Raw genomic sequence first — 23,191 nt, forward strand, 5'->3', positions numbered from 1 at the left:
GTAAGTAAAGAAATAAAACAACAGTAAAAAGACAGGCTATATACAGTAGCGAGGCTATAAAAGTAGCGAGGCTACATACAGACACCAGTTAGTCAGGCTGATTGAGGTAGTATTTACATGTAGATATGGTTAAAGTGACTGCATATATGATGAACAGAGAGTAGCAGTAGCGTAAAAGAGGGGTTGGCGGGTGGTGGGTGGGACACAATGCAGATAGCCCCGTTAGCCAATGTGTGGGATCACTGGTTGGTCAGCCCAATTGAGGTAGTATGTACATGAATGTACAGTTAAAGTGACTATGCATATATGATAAACAGAGTAGCAGCAGCATAAAAAGAGGGGTGGGGGCACACAATGCAAATAGTCCGGGTATCCATTTGATTACCTGTTCAGGAGTCTTATGGCTTGGGGGTAAAAACGGTTGAGAAGCCTTTTTGTCCTAGACTTGGCACTCCGGTACTGCTTGCAATGCGGTAGTGGAGCTCCAGTGTTGAAGATCAGCGTGGCAGATGTGTTGCTACCTACCCTCACCACCTGGGGGCGGCCCGTCAGGAAGTCCATGATCCAGTTGCAGAGGGAGGTGTGATTCACCCTCTGTATCAGAGGCCACCATCATCCCTCCTCACGAGAGGTCAATAGTTCAGGCTGTAGTTGTACTGCTTTAGCGGATTTATCTTCCTACATTCCATTTTCATGGATTCCGCTGACCATTATCTGACCTTGAGTCATTTCACCCTTGTGATTACAAAATGCAATTTATAGTAAAAACAATTAATTTGGTTTACTTTCAGGAAACTTATATAATTATAGATTATAGAATATATCACTGGTCCTGAGATGATTGAATCTATTATTTGCTTACTCTTGTAATTTAATTTCCTTGTCTGTTGTATGGTCACGAGAGTGGTGCAGTGGTCTAAGGCACTGCATCTCAGTGCTAGAGTCGTCACTACAGACCCTGGTTCGATTACAGGCTGTATCACAACCGGCAGTGATTGGATGTCCCATACGGCGGCGCACAACGTCGTCCAGGTTAGGGTTTGGACGGGGTAGGCCGGCATAGGCCGTCCAGGTTAAGGTTTGGACGGGGTAGGCCAGGATAGGCCGTCCAGGTTAGGGTTTGGACGGGGTAGGCCGTCATAGGCCGTCCAGGTTAGGGTTTGGACGGGGTAGGCCGTCATAGGCCGTCCAGGTTAGGGTTTGGCCGGGGTAGGCCGTCATAGGCCGTCCAGGTTAGGGTTTGGACGGGGTAGGCCGTCCAGGTTAGGGTTTGGATGGGGTAGGCCGGAATAGGCCGTCCAGGTTAGGGTTTGGACGGGGTAGGCCGTCATAGGCCGTCCAGGTTAGGGTTTGGACGGGGTAGGCCGGCATAGGCCGTCCAGGTTAGGGTTTGGACGGGGTAGGCCGTCATAGGCCGTCCAGGTTAGGGTTTGGACGGGGTAGGCCGTCATTTGTTCTTAACTGTCTTGCCTAGTTAAATAAAGATTCAATAAAAAATGTATGTCTGTCTGGAACAGAAGTTTGTTGTGATCAGAAGAGACAATAATCGTATTGAGATCATCTGAACATTCACAAGTGTTTTAGGATAAGAAAAATATATATCTTTGAAGAGTAGCTGACAGAGAATAGGCCCTCTTTGGACCAGGAGCGAAGGCCCATAACTTGTTCATACAGTACAAACCCTCTACATGTACAAACCCTCTACATGTTGATACAGTACAAACCCTCTACATGTACAAACCCTCTACATGTTGATACAGTACCAACCCTCTACATGTTGATACAGTACAAACCCTCTACATGTTGATACAGTACAAACCCTCTACATGTTGATACAGTACCAACCCTCTACATGTTGATACAGTACCAACCCTCTACATGTACAAACCCTCTACATGTTGATACAGTACCAACCCTCTACATGTACAAACCCTCTACATGTTGATACAGTACCAACCCTCTACATGTACAAACCCTCTAAATGTTGATACAGTACCAACCCTCTACATGTTGATACAGTACCAACCCTCTACATGTTGATACAGTACCAACCCTCTACATGTTGATACAGTACCAACCCTCTACATGTACAAACCCTCTACATGTTGATACAGTACCAACCCTCTACATGTTGATACAGTACCAACCCTCTACATGTTGATACAGTACCAACCCTCTACATGTTGATACAGTACCAACCCTCTACATGTTGATACAGTACCAACCCTCTACATGTTGATACAGTACCAACCCTCTACATGTTGATACAGTACCAACCCTCTACATGTTGATACAGTACCAACCCTCTACATGTTGATACAGTACCAACCCTCTACATGTTGATACAGTACCAACCCTCTACATGTTGATACAGTACCAACCCTCTACATGTTGATACAGTACAAACTCTCTACATGTTGATACAGTACCAACCCTCTACATGTACCAACCCTCTACATGTACCAACCCTCTACATGTACCAACCCTCTACATGTTGATACAGTACCAACCCTCTACATGTTGATACAGTACAAACTCTCTACATGTTGATACAGTACCAACCCTCTACATGTTGATACAGTACAAACTCTCTACATGTTGATACAGTACCAACCCTCTACATGTTGATACAGTACAAACTCTCTACATGTTGATACAGTACCAACCCTCTACATGTTGATACAGTACAAACCCTCTACATGTTGATACAGTACCAACCCTCTACATGTTGATACAGTACCAACCCTCTACATGTACCAACCCTCTACATGTTCATACATTTTCTCCAGCATACTGAGTCCTACATAGCACCTCTACATACTAGCCCATTTTCTTCTATTGGTAAACACGTTCAGTCCCGTTATCCCACAGAAATGGTCTGTGTGCCAAATGGCACCCTATTCCTTATATAGTGCACTAATTTGACTCAAAAGTAGTGCACTATGTAGGGAATAGGGTTGCCATTTGGAACACAGAGCCCATGACTGAAAACAGCTTTAAAGAATTTGGCAGATCTACTTCATGTAGAAAGCAGAAGAGGACATTCAGATTAATTGGATTACAGCAACCGGTTAGTTAGTACAATTACTTGTGGGAATGAACCACAGCTGGTCTGTCCGATCCAGTAAGAATTTATGGATGACTCAGTTATAGATTATCATGTTCTGATCATGGGTTTTTATGGATGACTCAGTTATAGATTATCATGTTCTGATCAAGGGTTTTTATGGATGATGCTACAAAACGAAATATTCAATCTAAGTAAACTGTATGGCCTATAGGCTCTGCCTCCTCTATGGGAATTTCTCAAAGACATAAATAAAGACATTAATAAATATATTAAGCCAATCACAAATACTTTTACTAGCTACCACAGTAAAGCAATGAAGCCTTATCACCATCCACTAATGTTGAGAAAGTATGTGACACCATAATCTTATTCCAAATATATCCAACGGATAGCTAGACGTGTTTAGGTACTATATATTGAGGGCTGATTCAATGTGGCCAGCGGGTTGTTTGAGTAATAAAACAAATTCAATCTACATTTAAAAGACTAAAACCAAATTGAAACTGACAGGCAGCATAGAAAATTCCATAAACAATGGAAATAGGGTTTATTTTTTGTACATTTTGATGGTGATAAAATATAACAAATGTTCAGTATGGCCCTCTGAGTTTGACACCCTAAAGGTAAGGTGGTTATAACGCTGTAATCAGTGGGGAAAACATCAGCTGTTTTCAGTTAGCTTGGAGCTAGCTATAAGCTAATTAACTCATCCCATTAGCTTAGCATGCGGATCTACAGCACAGCAACACCAGTGTGTTTCAGGGACCTTCTATTGAATTAACGTTTAGGTTTGTCATATGTTCAGAGAAATCTCTGCGCTCCAACTACTTTCCAAAGGATTCTGTTCTGCTTTATAAAAGTGTATTTGTTGCTTTTCTTAATGAAGCTTCCCATAGTTAGTCAGTGTAATAACGCTAAATGGCTCAAGATGAGATGACTACTGCTTTTATGCTGCATTCAACACATGGCTATTGGTTATAACTTTGTTTCATGGTTATTACATGATTATTACTTCCTTGATTAGCAACTGTCTAAAAATGGTTTTAGGTTATTGTCCTGCTGAAAGGTGAGTTTGTCTCCCAGTGTCTGTTGGATAGCAAACTGAACCAGGATTTCTAGGATTTTGCTTGTGCTTAGCTCTATTGCATTTATTTTTATCCTATAAAACTCCCTAATCCTTGTCGATAACAAGCACACCCATAATATGATGCAGCCACCACCATGCTTGAAAATATGAAGAGTGGTACTTGGTGATGTGTTGTGTTGGATATACCCCAAACATAACGGTTTGTACCCAGGTCATAAAGTTATTGTCTTTGCCACATTTTTTACAGTCTTACTTTAGAGCCTTATTGTAAACAGGATGCATGCTTTGAAATATCTTTATTTTGTAGTAGTGATAACTACTTTATTGAGAAAAAATATACTTACTATGACTGTGATACTGTATGTGGTTGTCCCATCTAGCTATCTGAAGAGCGTCTGCTAAATAGCTCAAATGTAATGTAAAATGTAAATGTTGTTGATCCGTCCTTAGTTTTCTCCTGTCAGATCCATTAAACTCTGTAACTGTTTTAAAGTCACCATTAGCCTCATGGTGAGAACCCTGAGTGGTTTCCTTTCTCTCTGGCAACTGAATTAGGAGGGACGCCTGTATCTTTGTAGTGACTGTGTGTATTGATACACCATCCAAAGTGTAATGAATAATTTCACCATTCTCTAAGGGATATTCAATGTCTGCTTTTTTTTTTACCCATACACCAATAGGTGCCCTTCTTTGCGAGACATTGGAAAAACTCCCTGGTCTTTGTGGTTGAATCTGTGTTTGAAATTCACTGCTCGGGAAGTTAGACTCATGAACATTGAATTATCTGAGAAGTCCTTGGAAGGCAGGCGAAATGAGAGAGTCGTTTCAAACTTGTTCTACTGTGTGGTTGGGTTGTTTACCCTGCATGCTCGTGGTGCTCCATTCACATGCCCGTTTAATCCTAAAATCTCATTATGAAGTTTGTTCCTCCGTCTCCAGAATAACACTTGACCAGTCAGTTGATTTGGATTACGTCTTTTTTTTCAGAGGAGCAAAGTTCTTACTATTTTTATGGCTGTGGCTAAATGGCACCCTTTATTCCATGTAGTGCATCCATAGGGCTCTGGTCAAAAGTAGTGGCCTATAAAGTGGATAAGTTCCCATTGGGATACAAACCCATTTCTTTACACATGGTTATTTTGTCATTGAAGTTTTTTTCCAAGTGCATCATCATGGCTGTGTTAGCTAATGAGCAGAGATGATTTAAATATGTTAGTTTGGGATGAAACTAAGAGGAGAGAATAATCCTAGAACTGTCAGCTTCCCTCGGCATTGAAGATAAACCATCCATTAAGAAGGACTGTCCGGGATGGGACCAGAGTCTTTCTACTGAATGTGTCGACCCTTGCAATTCTTCCCATTTGGCTTTTCAACCAGACAACTCAATTAGAATGGCTCTCTTAAGTAACTTGGACCAATGACATTAATATTCACAATGCCATCCTACAATTTTGTTACAAAATTACAATAATTTCACATGAAAATGTAATGGTTTGTTGTCAATAACAGTACCATATAAATATCACACTTTCCATTTCTAAGGACAAGCTAGTTTTTCTAGTTTATGTTCAAGAAAAAAACAACACACACAGGTTATTTTCTTCAAAACGTAAATGCTCAATGGTGACTGCAGTTTCCAAATTCTGCCAAAACCAGAATTTGGAAAAAATGTTACCAAAACAGACAGTCTATGTTCATGTTGTGTTAAATGTTGGGTGGGGTATGATCATTGTGCCTCCATAACTTTCTCACTCATTATTCACGATTCATTCATGATTATCTGCAATCTTGGTAGCATCACCATTAATGTATAAGTGTTCAGAAACATATTATATTCTTATTTACAATAAAAGTGACTCCAAAGTGACACAAAACATTATTGCCCATTCATTTCCATTGGGCACAACGTCATCTGAAACACAACCAAAACAAACTGCAATGCATCCAACAAGTTTGTAGAGTCAAAAGCTTCATGTCGTCATTGCGTGCTAGTATAGGACCAAATACGAAACGTTTGACTACTTTAATAAATATACAAGTGTCGAAAATACTAATGACACCTTTAAATGGGGAGTGTATATAGGCCTAGTTTATAATGATGAGGTACGTGTATGAATCAGATTCAGATATTCACCTTTAAATGGAGCTCTTGATTGAATTTATTTTAGTATTAGAGCCCATCTTAAATGGAAGATAGCTGCGTGCGACTGGCCCTCTCTGCCAGTGCCCGATATGCTTGTTGCAATAGTCATCCCAGGACAGATTCTCAGTCTGTCTGCACTCATAAGACTTGATGCATCAAGGCAAGGCGTGCCGTACTGAGTCGTAGGCTACATGTGTTAACCGGGAGGGTGTTTTTCTAAAATAGTTTACAAGAGGGCCGGACTGCACCATTTGAAAGCCACAGCGTCAGAGCTATCATACCCAACAGCTTTTGCTGCTGTTTTCATTTTTGGCTATATTCTGTGTCATTGACGTCGGCATCAACTCACACAGGACAGGAGCGAGATCCGCTATAGTTTTGATCATGGGTGCGACTGAATCTACGCGTCCGGAGGGTAGCAGCAAGAGCGAGGACGGGGAAACTGTGGCGAATGAGGAAAGTGCGAACAATGTCCAGGATGGCGAGAGTATTGATGCGAAGGTAAAACATGTAATTATAGCAGACTGATGTATTAATAACTAACCAACGGGAAACATATTTATTTATCTACAGCATCATCAATTTGTAGCCTTTATATACCTAAATAGCAACAGTGGAATTTTTGGAGTGTTTTAAAGGAATGGACAGAGGATTGCATAAATAATCAACACACTGTTACATTCATTTAATGATAAATGTATCTTATTATTTATTCTTATCAAATGGTCGGTCATTATTAGCCTATTTTAATCAGATAATGTATTTATGTCTCCTGGTATTTAGTGAAAGGCTTCTATCGATCATTAAACCCACAACAATAATGAGGGGATGCTTCTCAACTCTGTGAAGTGTTATTCTGGTCGGGCTGCAGTGATAAGGCTTGTCATTCAGTTGATTGAAGTGAGTGAGCCCCAGTGCCAAATACTTAGTTTAACAAAAACACAACCAGTTGCAGTTGATACAGTATTGGTTTTATCTGCTAAGTATTCCACTGCATTCCAAATTATTTGAATTAATTAAAGTACTGTATTTTGGACACAGGAAATAGGCCTATATAAAATGCAAAGGTTTAAATGGTTCACAATTGGAAACTATCCAACTATTATGTTTCCAGAATACATATTGGCCATATCCATGACTAAAAAGAGAAGACGTTTTACAATCTGAGATTATACAATATACACTATATAGACAAAAGTATGTGGACTCCCCTTCAAATTAGTGGATTCGGCTATTTCAGCCACACCCGTTGCTAACAGGTGTATAAGATCGAAGTGCACAGCCATGTAATCTCCATAGACAAACATTGGCAGTAGAATGGCCTTACTGAAGAGCTCAGTGACTTTCAACGTGGCACCGTCATGCTAGAGCTGCCCCGGTCAACTCTAAGTGTTGTTATTGTTATTGTGAAGTGGAAACATCTAGGAGCAACAACGGCTCTGCCGGAAAGTGGTAGGCCACACAAGCAAACTGGAGTGATGAATCACGCTTCACCATCTGGCTATCAGACGGACAAATCTGGGTTTGGCGGATGCCAGGAGAACACTACCTGCCTCACTGCATAGTGCAACCAGTAAAGTTTGATGGAGGAGGAATAATGGTCTGGGGCTGTTTTTCATGGTTCAGGCCCCTTAGTTCCAGTGAAGGGAAATCTTTATGCTACAGCATACAATTACATTCTAGACGATTCTACGCTTCCAACGTTGTGGCAACAGTTTGGGGAAGGCCCTTTTCTCTTTCAGAATTACAATGCTCCCATGCAAAAAAGTGAGGTCCGTACAGAAATGGTTTGTCAAGATTGGTGTGGAAGAACTGTACTGGCTTGCACAGAGCCCTGACCTCAACCTTATCGAACACCTTTGGCATGAATTGGAGCGCAGACTGCGAGCCAGGCCTAATCGCCCGACCTCACTAATGCTCTTGTGGCTGATTGGAAGCAAGTCCCCGCAGCAATTTTCCAACATCTAGTGCAAAGCCTTCCCAGAAGAGTGGAGGCTGTTGTAGCAGCAAAGGGTGGACCAACTCCATATTTAATGCCCATGATTTTGGAATGAGATGTTTGACGATCAGGTGTCCACAAACTTTGATTCATGTAGTGTATCTCCATTGTAAAATGTGTTCTATTTTTGGTTCTAGATATGACTAGATTCAGTACACGTAGGCTATTCTTTTGTTTATTTCTATAGACTTTCTTAATTCCTAGGCTAACTCCAATAACATGGAGTCAATATAATGCTCACAATACATAGGCTATCATAACCATAGAGATCCTATTAAATAGTATTTGACCCAGTGTGTGGCTGTGGATTGACTGCACTGTTTGAATGGAATGTTGGCATATTGGCAGTTAATTTGAAACATTTATGGAATCATTCCTCTAAAGCTGTAGGGCTATTATGTTATTTTACACAATATCTTATCACAGCACTGGCAAACCATGGTTGACCAACTCCCTGACCACAATGGCTGATCTTTATACCATCATAAGAAGGTTCATGTCCATTCTAATAGTCTAATTCCTAATTCTATGACCATAGCTTATTTTTATTTGTCTTATTAGGCGACATATGACTTCAAGTCAATAGGCATGGTCAAAGACAGGGGAATACAGTACAACTCTGTAAGGGACCTGACTGTTCACATTCAAATCAAATTGTATTAGTCACGGTGCGCCGAATACAACAGGCGTAGACCCTACTGTGAAATGCTGAATACAACAGGTGTAGACCTTACTGTGAAATGCTGAATACAACAGGTGTAGACCTTACTGTGAAATGCTGAATACAACAGGTGTAGACCTTACTGTGAAATGCTGAATACAACAGGTGTAGACCTTACTGTGAAATGCTGAATACAACAGGTGTAGACCTTACAGTGAAATGCTGAATACAACAGGTGTAGACCTTACAGTGAAATGCTGAATACAACAGGTGTAGACCTTACAGTGAAATGCTGAATACAACAGGTGTAGACCTTACAGTGAAATGCTGAATACAACAGGTGTAGACCTTACTGTGAAATGCTGAATACAACAGGTGTAGACCTTACAGTGAAATGCTGAATACAACAGGTGTAGACCTTACAGTGAAATGCTTACTTACAAGCCCCTAACCAACAATGCATTTAAAAAATACGAATATGAATAAGAAATAAAAGGAACAAGTAATTCAATCACACATTGTGTCACTGCCCTTTTTGACACTTCTCTGCAAGTTAATATTTGGCTTTTGATTGTGTGTTGATATTATTCCGTTGCCTCTTAGCCAGGTCTTCCCTGGGATAAATATGTCATCCTCAGTGGGACTAACCTGGTAAAGAGATAGACCATCTTCTGTGTCATTGGAAAGTACATTTTTTGCATTATCATGGGCCAGTTTTTTTAACTTTCTACCATATTGTTTCAGTTGTTGGACACCATATAATAGAATTCCAGTGGAAAACGCTACTAGTGGAACGATGACCTTTCATTCTTAGATGTATCTAAGTTAAGCTTGGGTCCCTGAAGGGAGAGATATAGAATTTGACCTTATCTGCACTCTGTGTAGAGCTACATTGATTATCTACGTACTGTAACAATACATGATGAACTCTGCTGTGGATGTGCAGGAAGTCTGTTAGATGTGCCTTTGGGGAGACTCAAATTCATAAATAAATACTTTTGTTACACCTTGTAACTTTCGTGACTAAGCCGTTATACATTCCTCTAAATGTGCATGTGTAAATGAGCATGTGTAAATGAGCATGTGTAAATGAGCATGCTTATAAATGCTTAACAAACATTGATAAATACAATAATTCAATGCTTGTTTTTTTGGTTGGTATGTGAACACTGATAAATAGTTAATCAATGCATATTCACGATAAGTTATTACCAAACATGATCACTTCTACTTTCTTTTGTTATGATTTGATGATCAATTTCGATATTCTTTACGGAATTAAATGTAAACAACAGCAACGGCTTTGTTGCTGACAGCAGGTTTTGTCCTAAGAGCATTTTAGTGGGTTTCTCTCTCTTTCTCTCTGTGTGTGAGTGAGTATATGCTGTTTTAGAGGATCACTCCACAGCAGGGATGGATAAAATCATGAGTCAGCAGCAGCTATGATTCAGCCAACTGAGCCAAATGTATCTATAAATAGACAATGTATGCATCCCAAATGGCACCCTATTCCCTATTTAGTGCACTAATTTTGACCAAGGCCCATAGGGCTCTGGTCAAAAGTAATACACTAAATAAGGAATAGCAGGGTGCCATTTGGGACAGAACCTGAAGAGGTACTTAGTCTGTAGAAGGCTTCACTTTGCTTTACTCAGTGAAGACTGACGGCAAACCAGGGAAAGTAGCTGTGGGTTGTTCAGTCTGTCAGTAAAAGTCACGCGATTATGTCACAATGTAAAAGCAATGTCATGAAATGAAGAACCAATGTGCAATGTTTATTTTGCACCTTGTCTCATGCATATTAGTCCAAAAACAGTGTAGCAAGCATCACACATTACCATATTATAGAAATAAATGAAGGAAGACGTGTACTTTACTGTGTGTTTGGCAGCATTCTTTTTGTCCTGGAATGTTTTATTTTCTCATTACAATGTTATTATAATGTTATAGGTCAGCAGGACAACAAGGTCAAAACAATGCATGAATTGAGTGACTGGATCCCCAAACAGTGATGCAACATGGCGACTGAAACATTTAATTGTTTAATTTAATTTGACACCCCCCATGACCCCCCATGACACCCCCCATGCACATTTGCTTAGTTCATCGTTGTCTAGCTGTCATAGAATGGCGAGCATCATACTGTAGGTGTCTCCTCAAAATTCATTTCAACACAGCACAAAAGTTACTGTTAATTATCTGTGCCCGTGGTTCCCGTTAGTAACCCACATTTTCCAATATCACTTGTCTGAGGAGGTAAATTATCAGATTTCTAGAATGCAAAATGATCCTAACTTCATGGAGGACATCCTGTCTCCTGAGTTAAAAGCAATACATCATTTTACAAGATAACATGCTGTCCCCCCTTTCTCCCAAGGGAAATATGACTGAGGAAAGTGACTTCTCATACATTTAAGCTATGTTGTGTATAAGGTTGTCGTGTCTTTACTATCATTAAATGAAGACTTTTAGTTTTTATCAAAGATTCTCTGTAATTAGTATTACGTGATTAAATTGATTCATCATGTAACTGTAATTAACTAGGAAGTCGGGGGACCAAGGAAAATATTCAGATTACAAAGTTATAATTTTCCTAATATAACTTTCCAGATATTTTCATATCTGATCAATAGTCTTCTGAGTTAATTATTTATTTATTTTACCTCACGTTAGTCTCATTCCAAACATCATAAATTGTTGGTTATCTGCATGAACCCAGTCTTCACTATGAGTCATCCATACATCAATTGTCTTAAATCATTTATTTATTAACTAACTAAACAAACACAGAAGTGCACACACAAACAAACAAAGTAAATATGATTAAAGAAATGATAGGGGAATGTGCCCCTAGTGGGCTAAACCGGCATGGCGGCTTGGTGTACAAAAGGGAAGTGGGGGTCGACTGAGATAAGACAACACACAGTTGATAATTATAACAATTGAAATGCTAATCCTTTGCACATGAACCTTCACTCATTCAGGAACAATTGCAATCAATATATATATTTACGCTCAGTGTGTCGTCGGGGTCTCTGTTGAAAAGTTTGTTTCTGTTGGAGAGTTTGTCCTCCCTCTCTCTCGTGGTTAGAATGGATAGTTCAGAGTGACATTCATTCATGTTATTATGGATAGATGTTTCGGCGGTTGTCGGTCTTCGCGTTCAATGATACCGAATTCCTAGCTGCAGACTAGTAATTAATATTGAACGTCGCTGCACAGCTATTTTCAGGCCTCACCAGAGATGTACGATCCGGTTCAAGTCCAGATTCTGGCTGGGCAACTCAAGGACATTCAGAGACTTGTCCCGAAGCCACTCCTGCATTGTCTTGGCTGTGTGCTTAGGGTCATTGTCCTGTTGGAAGGTGAACCTTCACCCCAGTCTGAGGTCCTGAGCGCGCTGAAGCAAGTTTTCATCAAGGATCTCTCTGTACTTTGCTCCGTTAATCTTTCATCTGGCCCCTCTACCATAAAGACATGATTGGTGGAGTGCTGCAGAGGAACTCTGTCAGAGTGACCACCGGGTTCTTGACCAAGGCCCATCTCCCCCGATTGCTCAGTTTAGGAAGAGTCTTGGTGGTTCCAAACTTCTTCCATTTAGAATGATGGAGGCCACTGTGTTCTTGGAGACCTTCAATGCTGCAGACATGTTTTGGTACAGACATTTTTTTGTACCCCTCCCCAGATCTGTGCCTCGACACAATCCTGTCTCGGAGCTCTACGGACAATTCCTTTGGCCTCATGGCTTGGTTTTTGCTCTGACATGCATTGTCAACTGTGGGACCTTATACAGACGTGCCTTTCCAAATCATGTCTAATCAATTGAATTTATCACAGGTGGACTGCATCTGTTTTTTATTTATTTTTTATTTTACAAAAATTCAAAAATCCTGTTTTCACCTCTGACAATATGGGGTATTGTGTGTGGATTGAGGATGTAATGTAAAGCTCTGACAAAGGTTGTGAGGTCGATACGTAAGCTTATTAAAGAGCAGTGATACTATCAAGAGCAGTGTGTGGGATTCTTATTTTTTCTCAGAATAAGGCTGTACCGTAACAAAATGTGGAAAAGGGGAAGGGGTCTGAATTAGAGGTCGACTGACTAATCGGAATGGCCGATTAATTAGGGCCGATTTCAAGTTTTCATAACAATCGGTAATCTGCATTTTTTTGACACCGATTATGGCTGATTACATTGCACTCCACAAGGAGACTGCGTGACAGGCTGACTACCTGTTATGTGAGCGCAGCAAGGAGCCACGGTAAGGTGCTAGCTAGCATTAAACTTATCTTCTATAAAACAATCAATCTTCACATAATCACTAGTTAACTACACATGGTTGATGATACTACTAGTTTATCTAGCTTGTCCTGCGCTGCATATAATCGATGCGGTGCCTGTTATTTTGTCATTGAATCACAGCCTACTTCGCCAAATGGGTGATTTAACAAGCGCATTCGTGGAAAAAGCACTGTCTTTGCACCAATGTGTACCCAACCATAAACATCAATGCCTTTTTAAAAATCAATACACAAGTATATATTTTTAAACCTGCATATTTAGTTAATATTGCCTGCTAACATTCATTTATTTTAATTAACTAGGGAAATTGTGTCACTTTTCTTGTGTTCTGTGCAAGCAGAGTCAGGGTATATGCAGCAGTTTGAGCCGCCTGGCTCGTGGCGAACTGTGTGAAGACCATTTCTTCCTAACAAAGACCGTAATTCATTTGCCAGAATTTTACATAATTATGACATAATATTGAAGGTTGTGCAATGTAGCAGCAATATGTAGACTTATGGACGCCACCCGTTAGATAAAATACGTAACGGTTCCGTATTTCACTGAAATAATAAACGTTTTGTTTTCGAAATGATAGTTTCCGGATATGAACTAAGAACATATTAATGAACTAAGGCTTGTATTTCTGTGTGTTATTATAATTAAGTCTATGATTTGATAGAGCAGTCTGACTGAGCAGTGGTAGGCAGCAGCAGGCTAGTAAGCATTCATTCAAACTGCACTTTCGTGCATTTGCCAGCAGCTCTTCGCTGTGCTTCAAGCATTGCGCTGTTTATGACTTCAAGCCTATCAACTCCCGAGATTAGGCTGGCAATACTAAAGTACCTATTAGAACATCCAATAGTCAATGGTATATGAAATACAAATGGTATAGAGAGAAATAGTCCTATAATAACTACAACCTAAAACTTCTTACCTGGGAATATTGAAGACTCATGTTAAAAGGAACCACCAGCTTTCATATGTTCTCATGTTCTGAGCAAGGAACTTAAACGCTAGCTTTTTTACATGGCACATATTGTACTTTTATTTTCTTCTCCAACACTTTGTTTTTGCATGATTTAAACCAAATTGAACATGTTTCATTATTTATTTGAGACAAAATTGATTTTATTGATGTATTATATTAAGTTAAAATAAGTGTTCATTCAGTATTGTTGTAATTGTCATTATTACAAATATATATATATAAAATATATATATATATATAAAAATCGTCCGATTAATCGGTATCGGCGTTGAAAAATTATAATCGGTTGACCTCTAGTCTGAATACTTTCTGAATGCACTGGTATATCTAAAATGTTCCCTTCTCCATTTTAGTTACTCCAAAAGAATGGACAGATCTCAGGACTGAGTGAAAAAGCAGAGGACAAGACTGAGGAGGTCAATGTCCTGTGTGACGACGGAGTCGTTACAGAGGGTGAGTCATCACAGTTTGGAAGAGCTTTAGTTTGTGTGTGTCTGTATGAGAAAGGATTTGCTTTTGGTTTCTTGATAAAGAGTTCAATTGTTTCCTCAAGTTTTTACAATGTTATGATATTGGTTAACACTTCACATTAAGCTTTATAGGGGGCTGTAAAGAGTTAAGTAGTTTATAATTATTAGCTATTCATATGAATCAGGCAATTAGCCCGTAATTGAACAGTTTTGAGTAATGCATATTTGTTTCTCATTACAGTTGGTGAGGCAAATTCATCTATCGTTTCTCAGAAAGAGGACATTCCGGAGATGATAGAGACTCTCACAGAGGAGGTACCTCCTCTGGAAAACACAGACAGTGATGGCAAGGAATCACCGGATGTAGACGACGAAGCATCAACAAATGAGACTGAAACAGAAGTTAAATTGAATGAAGTCAATGATAGTTTTAAAAAGTTCTTCAGTTCAATTGGTTTAAAATTCACATTGAAAAAAGACTCTGACACAATACCAGAAGTGAGCCCTAAGAAAGAAGAGGGCGAAGCACGTACTCCCGAAGACAGCAAGGATACAGAGGAGACCACTATAGATAATGCTGAGGAGAATACTGGGCAGAGCACACCTGAGGATCTGACTGATGATACGATAAAAGAATGTGTTGGCCATACACCAGAGCTTGTAGATGATACAATAGAAGCAAATATTGACGAAGCACCGAACAACGTTGTTGCTGATTCACCAGTGGAACCGGCTGATGATTCTACCTCTCACCCTACGATGACGGACCTCACATTTGAAGAGTTCCATAATGAAACCACCAAGGAACAGACCACTGAAATGATAGAATCAAAGGAGGAAATCACACCTGAAGAAGTGGCACAGGCAGAGGGAGAGGCCCCACCCACACCCATTCCTATAGTTGAGGAAATGTCTCCATTTAAACGTTTCTTCCTGACAGGAAAAATACACAAGCAGGTCAAGCAACCCATGAAACAACCCAAGGAGGAACCTAAGGAGGAAGTCATGGAAGAAGTCAAGGAAGAAGAACCCAAGACAGAACCCAAGGAAGAAGTCAATGAGGAACCCAAGGACGAAGTCAATGAGGAACCCAAGGACGAAGTCAATGAGGAAGTCATCCCTACTGAAGAGACAGACACACCAGCACCAACCATTCCGGATGTTGAAGAAGAAATTATATCCCCGATTAAGAAGTTTTTCACCACGGGAATCTTCGCTGGTTTAAAGAAAAAGAAAACACATTTAGGAGAGGAAACGCCCAAAGATGAAACTGTTGAGAAAGAACACGAACTGCAAAGCATTGACAAACAGGAGTATGTAAACACACCAGAGGAAGCTGGTCTTGAGCAAGAACAAACAAAAGACGAGATCAGTCCAGATGTTGAGACAATACCGGTCATTGAGGGGATACAAAATGAGAATGAAGTTCAAGAGACAGGAACAGATTCCCTGATGGCTGAGACATCCAATGTACCTGAACTGATGATGAGTAATGTCCCTAAAACTAGTGACAACAGAGAGGATGTCCTTGAAGAGCAGCCAGCTACTGAGGAATTACAGACAATTATCTCAAATAGAGCTGAACTTCTTAGCTTTCAAGAGGAAGCTAAAAGTCAAGGAAGTTCAGTCCAGGATATTCTTGAAGAGCAATCTCCTTCTTTGGGATTTGTAACAGTTTTAACAAATGAAGCTGAAACAAATGAAGACAAACTTAGCTCTCAAGAGAAAGCTAAAAGCCAGGTAAGTCTTGAAGGACAGTTTCATTCATGGGGATTCGTCACAGTCACAGAACATGTTCCTGAAGAGGAGCCAGCTCCTGAGATATTACTGACAGTTACCTCAAATGAAGCTGAAACAAATGAAGCCAAACATCTTGACTCGCAAGAGAAAGCTAAAAGCCAAGGAAGTCCAGTCCAAGAAGAACAGTCTCCTTCTTTGGGATTCCACACAGTTATCTCAAATGAAGCTGAACTTCTTAGCTCACAAGAGAAAGCGAAAAACCAAGGAAGTCCACTCAGGAAGCTCTTATATGGGGCTGGTTTGAAGAAGCTTTCTAGGAAGCGGAGAGGCAAGAAATCAGATGAGTTGACCAGGTCTGGTGAGCATGTTACTGAGGATTTACTGTCATCCACAGAGTCAGAGGAGTACCAGAGAGGAGAACAACATCCTGCCTCTTCAACAGAAGAATTAGCAGCAGAGCAGGTCAAAATGTCTGCTCTGTTAGGGTCAAGCCACGAATCAGATAGTGATGTAACCTCTGACAGTGAAAGGAAAAAGGATGGCACCTGGACTTCTTTCAAAAAGCTAATGACGCCCACAAGATGTCCCAAAAGATCTTCTGAGAGTGAGGATGAGTTAGCACATGAGGAGCCAAAACAAAGTGAAGGAGAGCAGGTACTAGAACGTTTCACAGAAGAGACCAAAAAGAAAGTAGAAATATCTGTTTCTTGGGAGGCCCTCCTATGTGGATCTGCAAAGAGGAGGGGAAGAAAAACATCTGACTCAGAGGAGGAAGCACCCATGAATGAAGGTGAAACACTAAGTGAACCTGGAAACACTGCAGAGTCTCCACTGGACAGTTCTCAGGAGGGAGGTTATGAACATTTGACCTCTTCCCCTGAAGAGGCTGTAAGTCCCTTAGGGAGTGAAGGGGGGTCAACATGGAAATCCCTTAAAAAGCTGGTCACCTCAAATAGGAAGGCAAAAACCGAGGAGGCCAGCAAAGTTAGCTCACCAGAGCAGGTGGCATCTGACAGCGAAATCACCAAAGAGGAGTCTTCATTTTCTCTAAAGAAACTCATCCCTGGACGCAAAAAGCAAAAGCATGGAGGAAAGCAGGAACCAATATCTTCTGACGAGGCAGATAAAGGTGTTGGATCGGATGATGAGGAGGACTCTGAAACACCAGCAGTGGTCCCCATGTCTGAGTTTGATGCAGAAGACCTAGGAGAGAAACACATAATATTAACTGAGGCTGTTATAGAAACTCCATTACACATTACAGAAGAAATAACCCAGCCAGATGTCTCTAGGCTGGTCACCGAATCGGCCATACCCAAAGACACCCTGCCCACTGAAGCAGAGAAGGCTCAAGCCAAAGATACTGTGGAGCAGTTGGCCCCATCAACATCCCCCACTGCTACAAAAGACTTTGAGGACCTTACGGAATTCATAAGTAAACATCAGCAACTCAGTGATATACCTGAGGAAGGCGTAATAGAGGAGACCATTGCCACACAAGTGTCCACTGCTGAAGAAGCCACTCGAGACGATACCATAGCCGAGGACCTAATCGAGTTGACATCTGAAGCAGTCACTGCCCCAGAACCTCTAGATGATGAATCAACAGAAATGGTTTCAGCAGTGTCACAGCTGACAGAGGAGTCTCCCAAAACATCAGGCAACACAACACCTGTGCCTGCAGAATACGAGTTGAAAGACACAGAGGTACTTCTGCATGAGGCTGTTGAAACCATTAACAGAACCCCAACTCTCTCATCGGTAATTACAAAAGACCCGCACTTGGAAGCAGTTACCGTTTCAGTTTCTCCACAAATATTACAGACACCAAAAGAGACGGAAGCAACAGTTTTGACAGCTCATGAAAAATCAGACGCAGTTACAATCTGCACAGGTGAAGAGTCGCAACAAATAGATGCTGTTGATGAAAGCCCAGTGACTCATGTGGTGGAGTGTCCATTAGAAGTCAGAAAGGTAGTACCCACAGAGTTGGCACCTGAGGAAACTGAAGAGTCTGGTGCTGTAAGAATCACTACAGATGAGGTACACAAAACTGAAGATGAATCAATTCCAATCATGCATATAGAAATTGAAAAGGACCAACAAACAGAATTGGTAAACGAGTTAGAAGAGGTAAGACCAGTACTTGTAGCCACTGTTAATTCAGAAGAGGGTGTAGCTCAGGTTGAAGGAAAGGCCATAGCAGAAGACACTCCACAGCCTGATACAGAGCGCCTGGAAGTGTCGTTTACAGACAAACTTGTTTTCACACAGGCTCTCACGGAGGCCACTCTTAAAGAAGAAAAAGAGGAATTCATGGATGTTTCGGAGGATTCTGCAGACATGGAGAATGCACCAGTTGCAGAAACAATCACATGTGATGTTCAAGATGTCGCTACTGCAATGCCTGACGTTCTGAAGTTAGAATCATCAAATGTTTTGGAATCTTTAATTGGCATAGTGGCACCTGAAGTAGAATCCCCAGAGAAAATGGATCGTGTGGGTGCTCTAAGCCCACTTGTAGACTCTTCTATGGTTCAGACACTAAAGAAAGGGGACATGGTTGTGAGGAAGAATGTGCCATCAGCACAGTTTGTTGATGGTCTTGAGATCCGAGTACAAGTGACGGATGCAGAGATAAAGTCAGCTGAAGAAACTATTGAAACAGTGCTTGAAGTTAGCTCAACTGATGTCAATGATCACGAGACTCTAGTACAACAGGTGAACGCTGAGATTGAATCAGCTGAAGCAAATGTTGATGCAGTTTTTGAGGTAGTCTCAACTGATGTCAATCATCACAAGACTCTAGTACAACAGGTGAACACTGAGATTGAATCAGCTGAAGCACATGTTGAGACAACCCTTGAGTTGGGCTCAACTGATGATCACGAGATCACAGTACAAGTGGCGGATGCAGAGATAAAGTCTGCTCAAGTAATTATTGAGAATGTGCTTGAAGTTGGCTTAACTGATGTCACTGATCATGAGATCAAAGTACAAGAGATGGATGTAGTGATTGAATCATGCGATGTAATTGTTGATGCAGTTCTTGTGGTCTTAACTGATGTCAAGGGTCATGAGATCCAAGTGCAAGTGACGGATGCAAATGCTGAGATTGGGACAGCTGAAGCGATTCTGGAGACAGCACTTGAGGTGGTTTCTTCAACCGATGTTATGGAAGTCATAGACATTTGTGACAAAATGGAGGACAAAGGAGAGGGTGAGAATGCCATTGAGAATATTAGAGAGGCCATGTTTGAAGAGGAAAGCAGTATTATAACTCAAGAAATACTCCAACATGTACAGCAGAACTTCTCAGAAGCTGACTCCAATGTTGTACCACAATCAAGTGAAAAGGCTGAAATTGAATTAACGAGTGAAGCTGAAGTTTCTAAATCACCAGAGGGTATACCAGTGGTGGCAGTTACAGATGCTCAAGGATGTACAGGTGTAGCTGCACAGGTGCAAAATAAAATTCACTTATTTGAAAACTACGTAGAACTTAATACTCAGGGAAATGCGCACAAACCTTCAGATAAAGAAACTGAGCCCTCAATTTCTCTCAAAGTTGATACAGTATGTGAGGATAGAACAACTCCAGAGACATTTGCAGAGTCTACTTTCGAGGTTGACAAAGTACCAGATGACATAGTTCCCAATACATTTGTAGAGTCCTGTTTGCAGTCAAATATGCAAGAAGTTTATGCAACGGAGGCTGAATTTATTATTGTGTCCGAAGTAGATTCAGACTCTACCAGTGGGCATGAGAAAGAACTGGTTGGAATGGTAGTCCAATCAGCAAAGGAATCAGTTGAATCATTTGAAAAGAGACTATCTATTGAATCCCATGTCCATATCCATCTTCACATTGAACCCAGAGACGCTGGAGTGGTGTCTGCGGGATTGGATTCACCACCACTTGCTATTTGGCCACCTCCAAGTACTAGTGCAGTGAACACGGATAGCTGTCTGAAAGAATCAATAGAAATTGCAAGTACTACTGCAAAAAGTGCTGTGAATACTGACTGTGTTCCAACAGAATCAATGGAAAGTACTCAACTTTGTGAAGTCAGTCAAATTGAGCAAACAGATGACACTGCACCTCCTGTGCCACTGCATACCCCTCCAGTGCCACTGCATACGACTCCAGCACCACTGCATATCCCTCCAGCACCACTGCTTGCGACTCCAGCACCACTGCATACCCAAACTGAACTAGTGGTGTGCACCCCAAACCCTGAAGCAGAACAGGTAATGATGAATGCAGAAGAGTCTATCCTACACACAGAGGACGAGAATGACCAAGAAGTGTGGCTGGATGCTGAGGAAGATTTTGGCACAGTAAAATCCCATGTCTTAGAAGTTCTGAGCAACACAATAGGTGGAGGAGTAGAGGAGATGCTGCAGGGCAGTGAAGAGGTCTTTGATATTGCACTTGAGCCTCAAAGCTTTCAATCTATAAGTGAAAAGAAATAAGACTGCAGCCATTCCAACAAACGGATGTTTTTATGAACTGGTAAGTCAGTCCTTTTATTTCTCGTTATATTATTTTTGGTTTTAAGTACTTGAAGGAGTATACTGAAATAATGTCCTCCTGAATTGTTTCTGTCCTTTTTCATTCAACAAGCTAAAAGAGTGCTGGACTACCAAGGAACCCCTGAAAGAGAAGGTAGAAGTCCATACGCGAATGATGACCCACCACAACGGAGGTAAAGCTGCATCCATCCTGACTTCCATTACCAAGCACACTTTTGCATCTTAGAGACCTTCTTCAGCTCTTTGAATACATTCACTTTAGTTGCAATGCTATTATATCGGTATGTCTGTTAAGTACTTGTACCTCTTTGAATACAATTCTTGTTCCTTTTTATGTCACATTATCTGAAGTTGGAGGTACGATAATGTATATATTATTCATGTTTGAATTAAGACAATTTGTCCTTCCCTTTGCATCAGATAAGTTTATTTTACACAGAGTATCTGAGTTTAATTTTCTTTACTCAAATTGTAATTCGTGGATTGAACAGTAGTCTAACATTTATTTGTATCAACATATAATACCCTCACATTACATTCAATACAGGACATATTTACCCACTGCTCACCAAAAGAATGCAAAGACAAACTGTGATTAGATATACAGGTATGTAGATTTGTTCGGGATCTTTCTGTGTTTTATCAGTCTTCTGTCAGACAATAAATGTTTGCTCAAATCAGCACATGCTGGTAATATAACATTTGCTCAGAGATGTGTAGTGACTAGAATTTTTATCACATTGCATTTGCATGAATGAGATCATTCCTCTAAACATTGCCATTGATCTTCATCATCTTATGGAATTATATAGTTGAATTACTATATGCAAAGTTTGCAAACTATGCACTGTAATGGTTAGTTGACACAGACCAAAATACTGATACAAAACGCATATTTTATCACTAGTTGCATCTGAAAGACAAAACTATATTTGTGTATTCATTTCTTTGCCTGTGAACATATATATAAAGCTATTTTGTTAACAAGTCACATATACTGGCTTTGTTTGTCTATAACTACAAGTATATTTGGTAAGTTTAATTTCAGATTTTAAAACTATTGCAGAACATAGCCTTATTGAATGCTTATGCAATGTCATGATGGCAGCTTGTTTTTACCCTTGCAATAGTTTCAATGTGTGTATGTGTATTGTTTTTACCCTTGCAATAGTTTCAATGTGTGTATGTGTATTGTTTTTACCCTTGCAATAGTTTCAATGTGTGTATGTGTATTGTTTTTACCCTTGCAATAGTTTCAATGTGTGTATGTGTATTGTTTTTACCCTTGCAATAGTTTCAATGTGTGTATGTGTATTGTTTTTACCCTTGCAATAGTTTCAATGTGTGTATGTGTATTGTTTTTACCCTTGCAATAGTTTCAATGTGTGTATGTGTATTGTTTTTACCCTTGCAATAGTTTCAATGTGTGTATGTGTATTGTTTTTACCCTTGCAATAGTTTCAATGTGTGTATGTGTATTGTTTTTACCCTTGCAATAGTTTCAATGTGTGTATGTGTATTGTTTTTACCCTTGCAATAGTTTCAATGTGTGTATGTGTATTGTTTTTCTTTTGACTTCTTGTAACAAATGATGTAAACCTGATAACCTTTGTAGAAATTATATATTCCAGGTAATGTGATATTAACTCATATCTAAATGCAAAACATAAGAGTTGCATGAACATTTTTATATTTCAAAGCTGTTAATGAAATAAAATGCTAATCTTTTTATTACGATGTTAAACATTTGCACAACTGTTTTGTCATATACAGTTAAAGTCAGAAGTTTACATACACCTTAGCCAAATACATTTAAACTAAGTTTTTCAGAATTCCTGACATTTAAACCTAGTAAAAATTGCCTGTCTTAGGTCAGTTAGGATCACCATCTTACTTTAAGAATGTGAAATGTCAGAATAATAGTAGAGAGAATGATTTATTTCAGCTTTTGTTTCTTTCATCACATTCCCAGTGGGTCAGAAGTTTACATACACTCAATTAGTATTTGGTAGCATTGCCTTTAAATTGTTTAACTTGGGTCAAACGTTTCGGGTAGCCTTCCACAAGCTTCCCACAATATGTTGGGGGAATTTTGGCCCATTCCTCTTGACAGAGCTGGTGTAACCGAGTCCCCAAAAAAAAGCACATGCTTTTTGAGTTCTGCCCACACATTTTCTATAGAATTGAGGTCAGGGCTTTGTGATGGCCACTC

The 23,191-nt window shown here is 40.2% G+C and overlaps 1 protein-coding gene across 1 annotated transcript; it reads left to right on the forward strand.

Annotated features, from left to right (window-relative positions):
* The first annotated feature begins 6,472 nt into the window (after positions 1-6,472).
* On the forward strand, positions 6,473-22,723 carry LOC109904286 (A-kinase anchor protein 12-like). Its single transcript, XM_020501529.2, has 4 exons — positions 6,473-6,801; positions 14,587-14,686; positions 14,945-20,959; positions 21,071-22,723. The coding sequence occupies exons 1-3, from the start codon at positions 6,685-6,687 to the stop codon at positions 20,917-20,919; spliced, it is 6,192 nt and encodes a 2,063-aa protein (XP_020357118.1). The 5' UTR covers positions 6,473-6,684; the 3' UTR covers positions 20,920-20,959; positions 21,071-22,723.
* Positions 22,724-23,191: the final 468 nt, after the last annotated feature.

The sequence above is a fragment of the Oncorhynchus kisutch genome, linkage group LG14 (assembly GCF_002021735.2).
Source record: "Oncorhynchus kisutch isolate 150728-3 linkage group LG14, Okis_V2, whole genome shotgun sequence".
In the NCBI taxonomy this organism is placed as follows: Eukaryota; Metazoa; Chordata; class Actinopteri; order Salmoniformes; family Salmonidae; genus Oncorhynchus; species Oncorhynchus kisutch.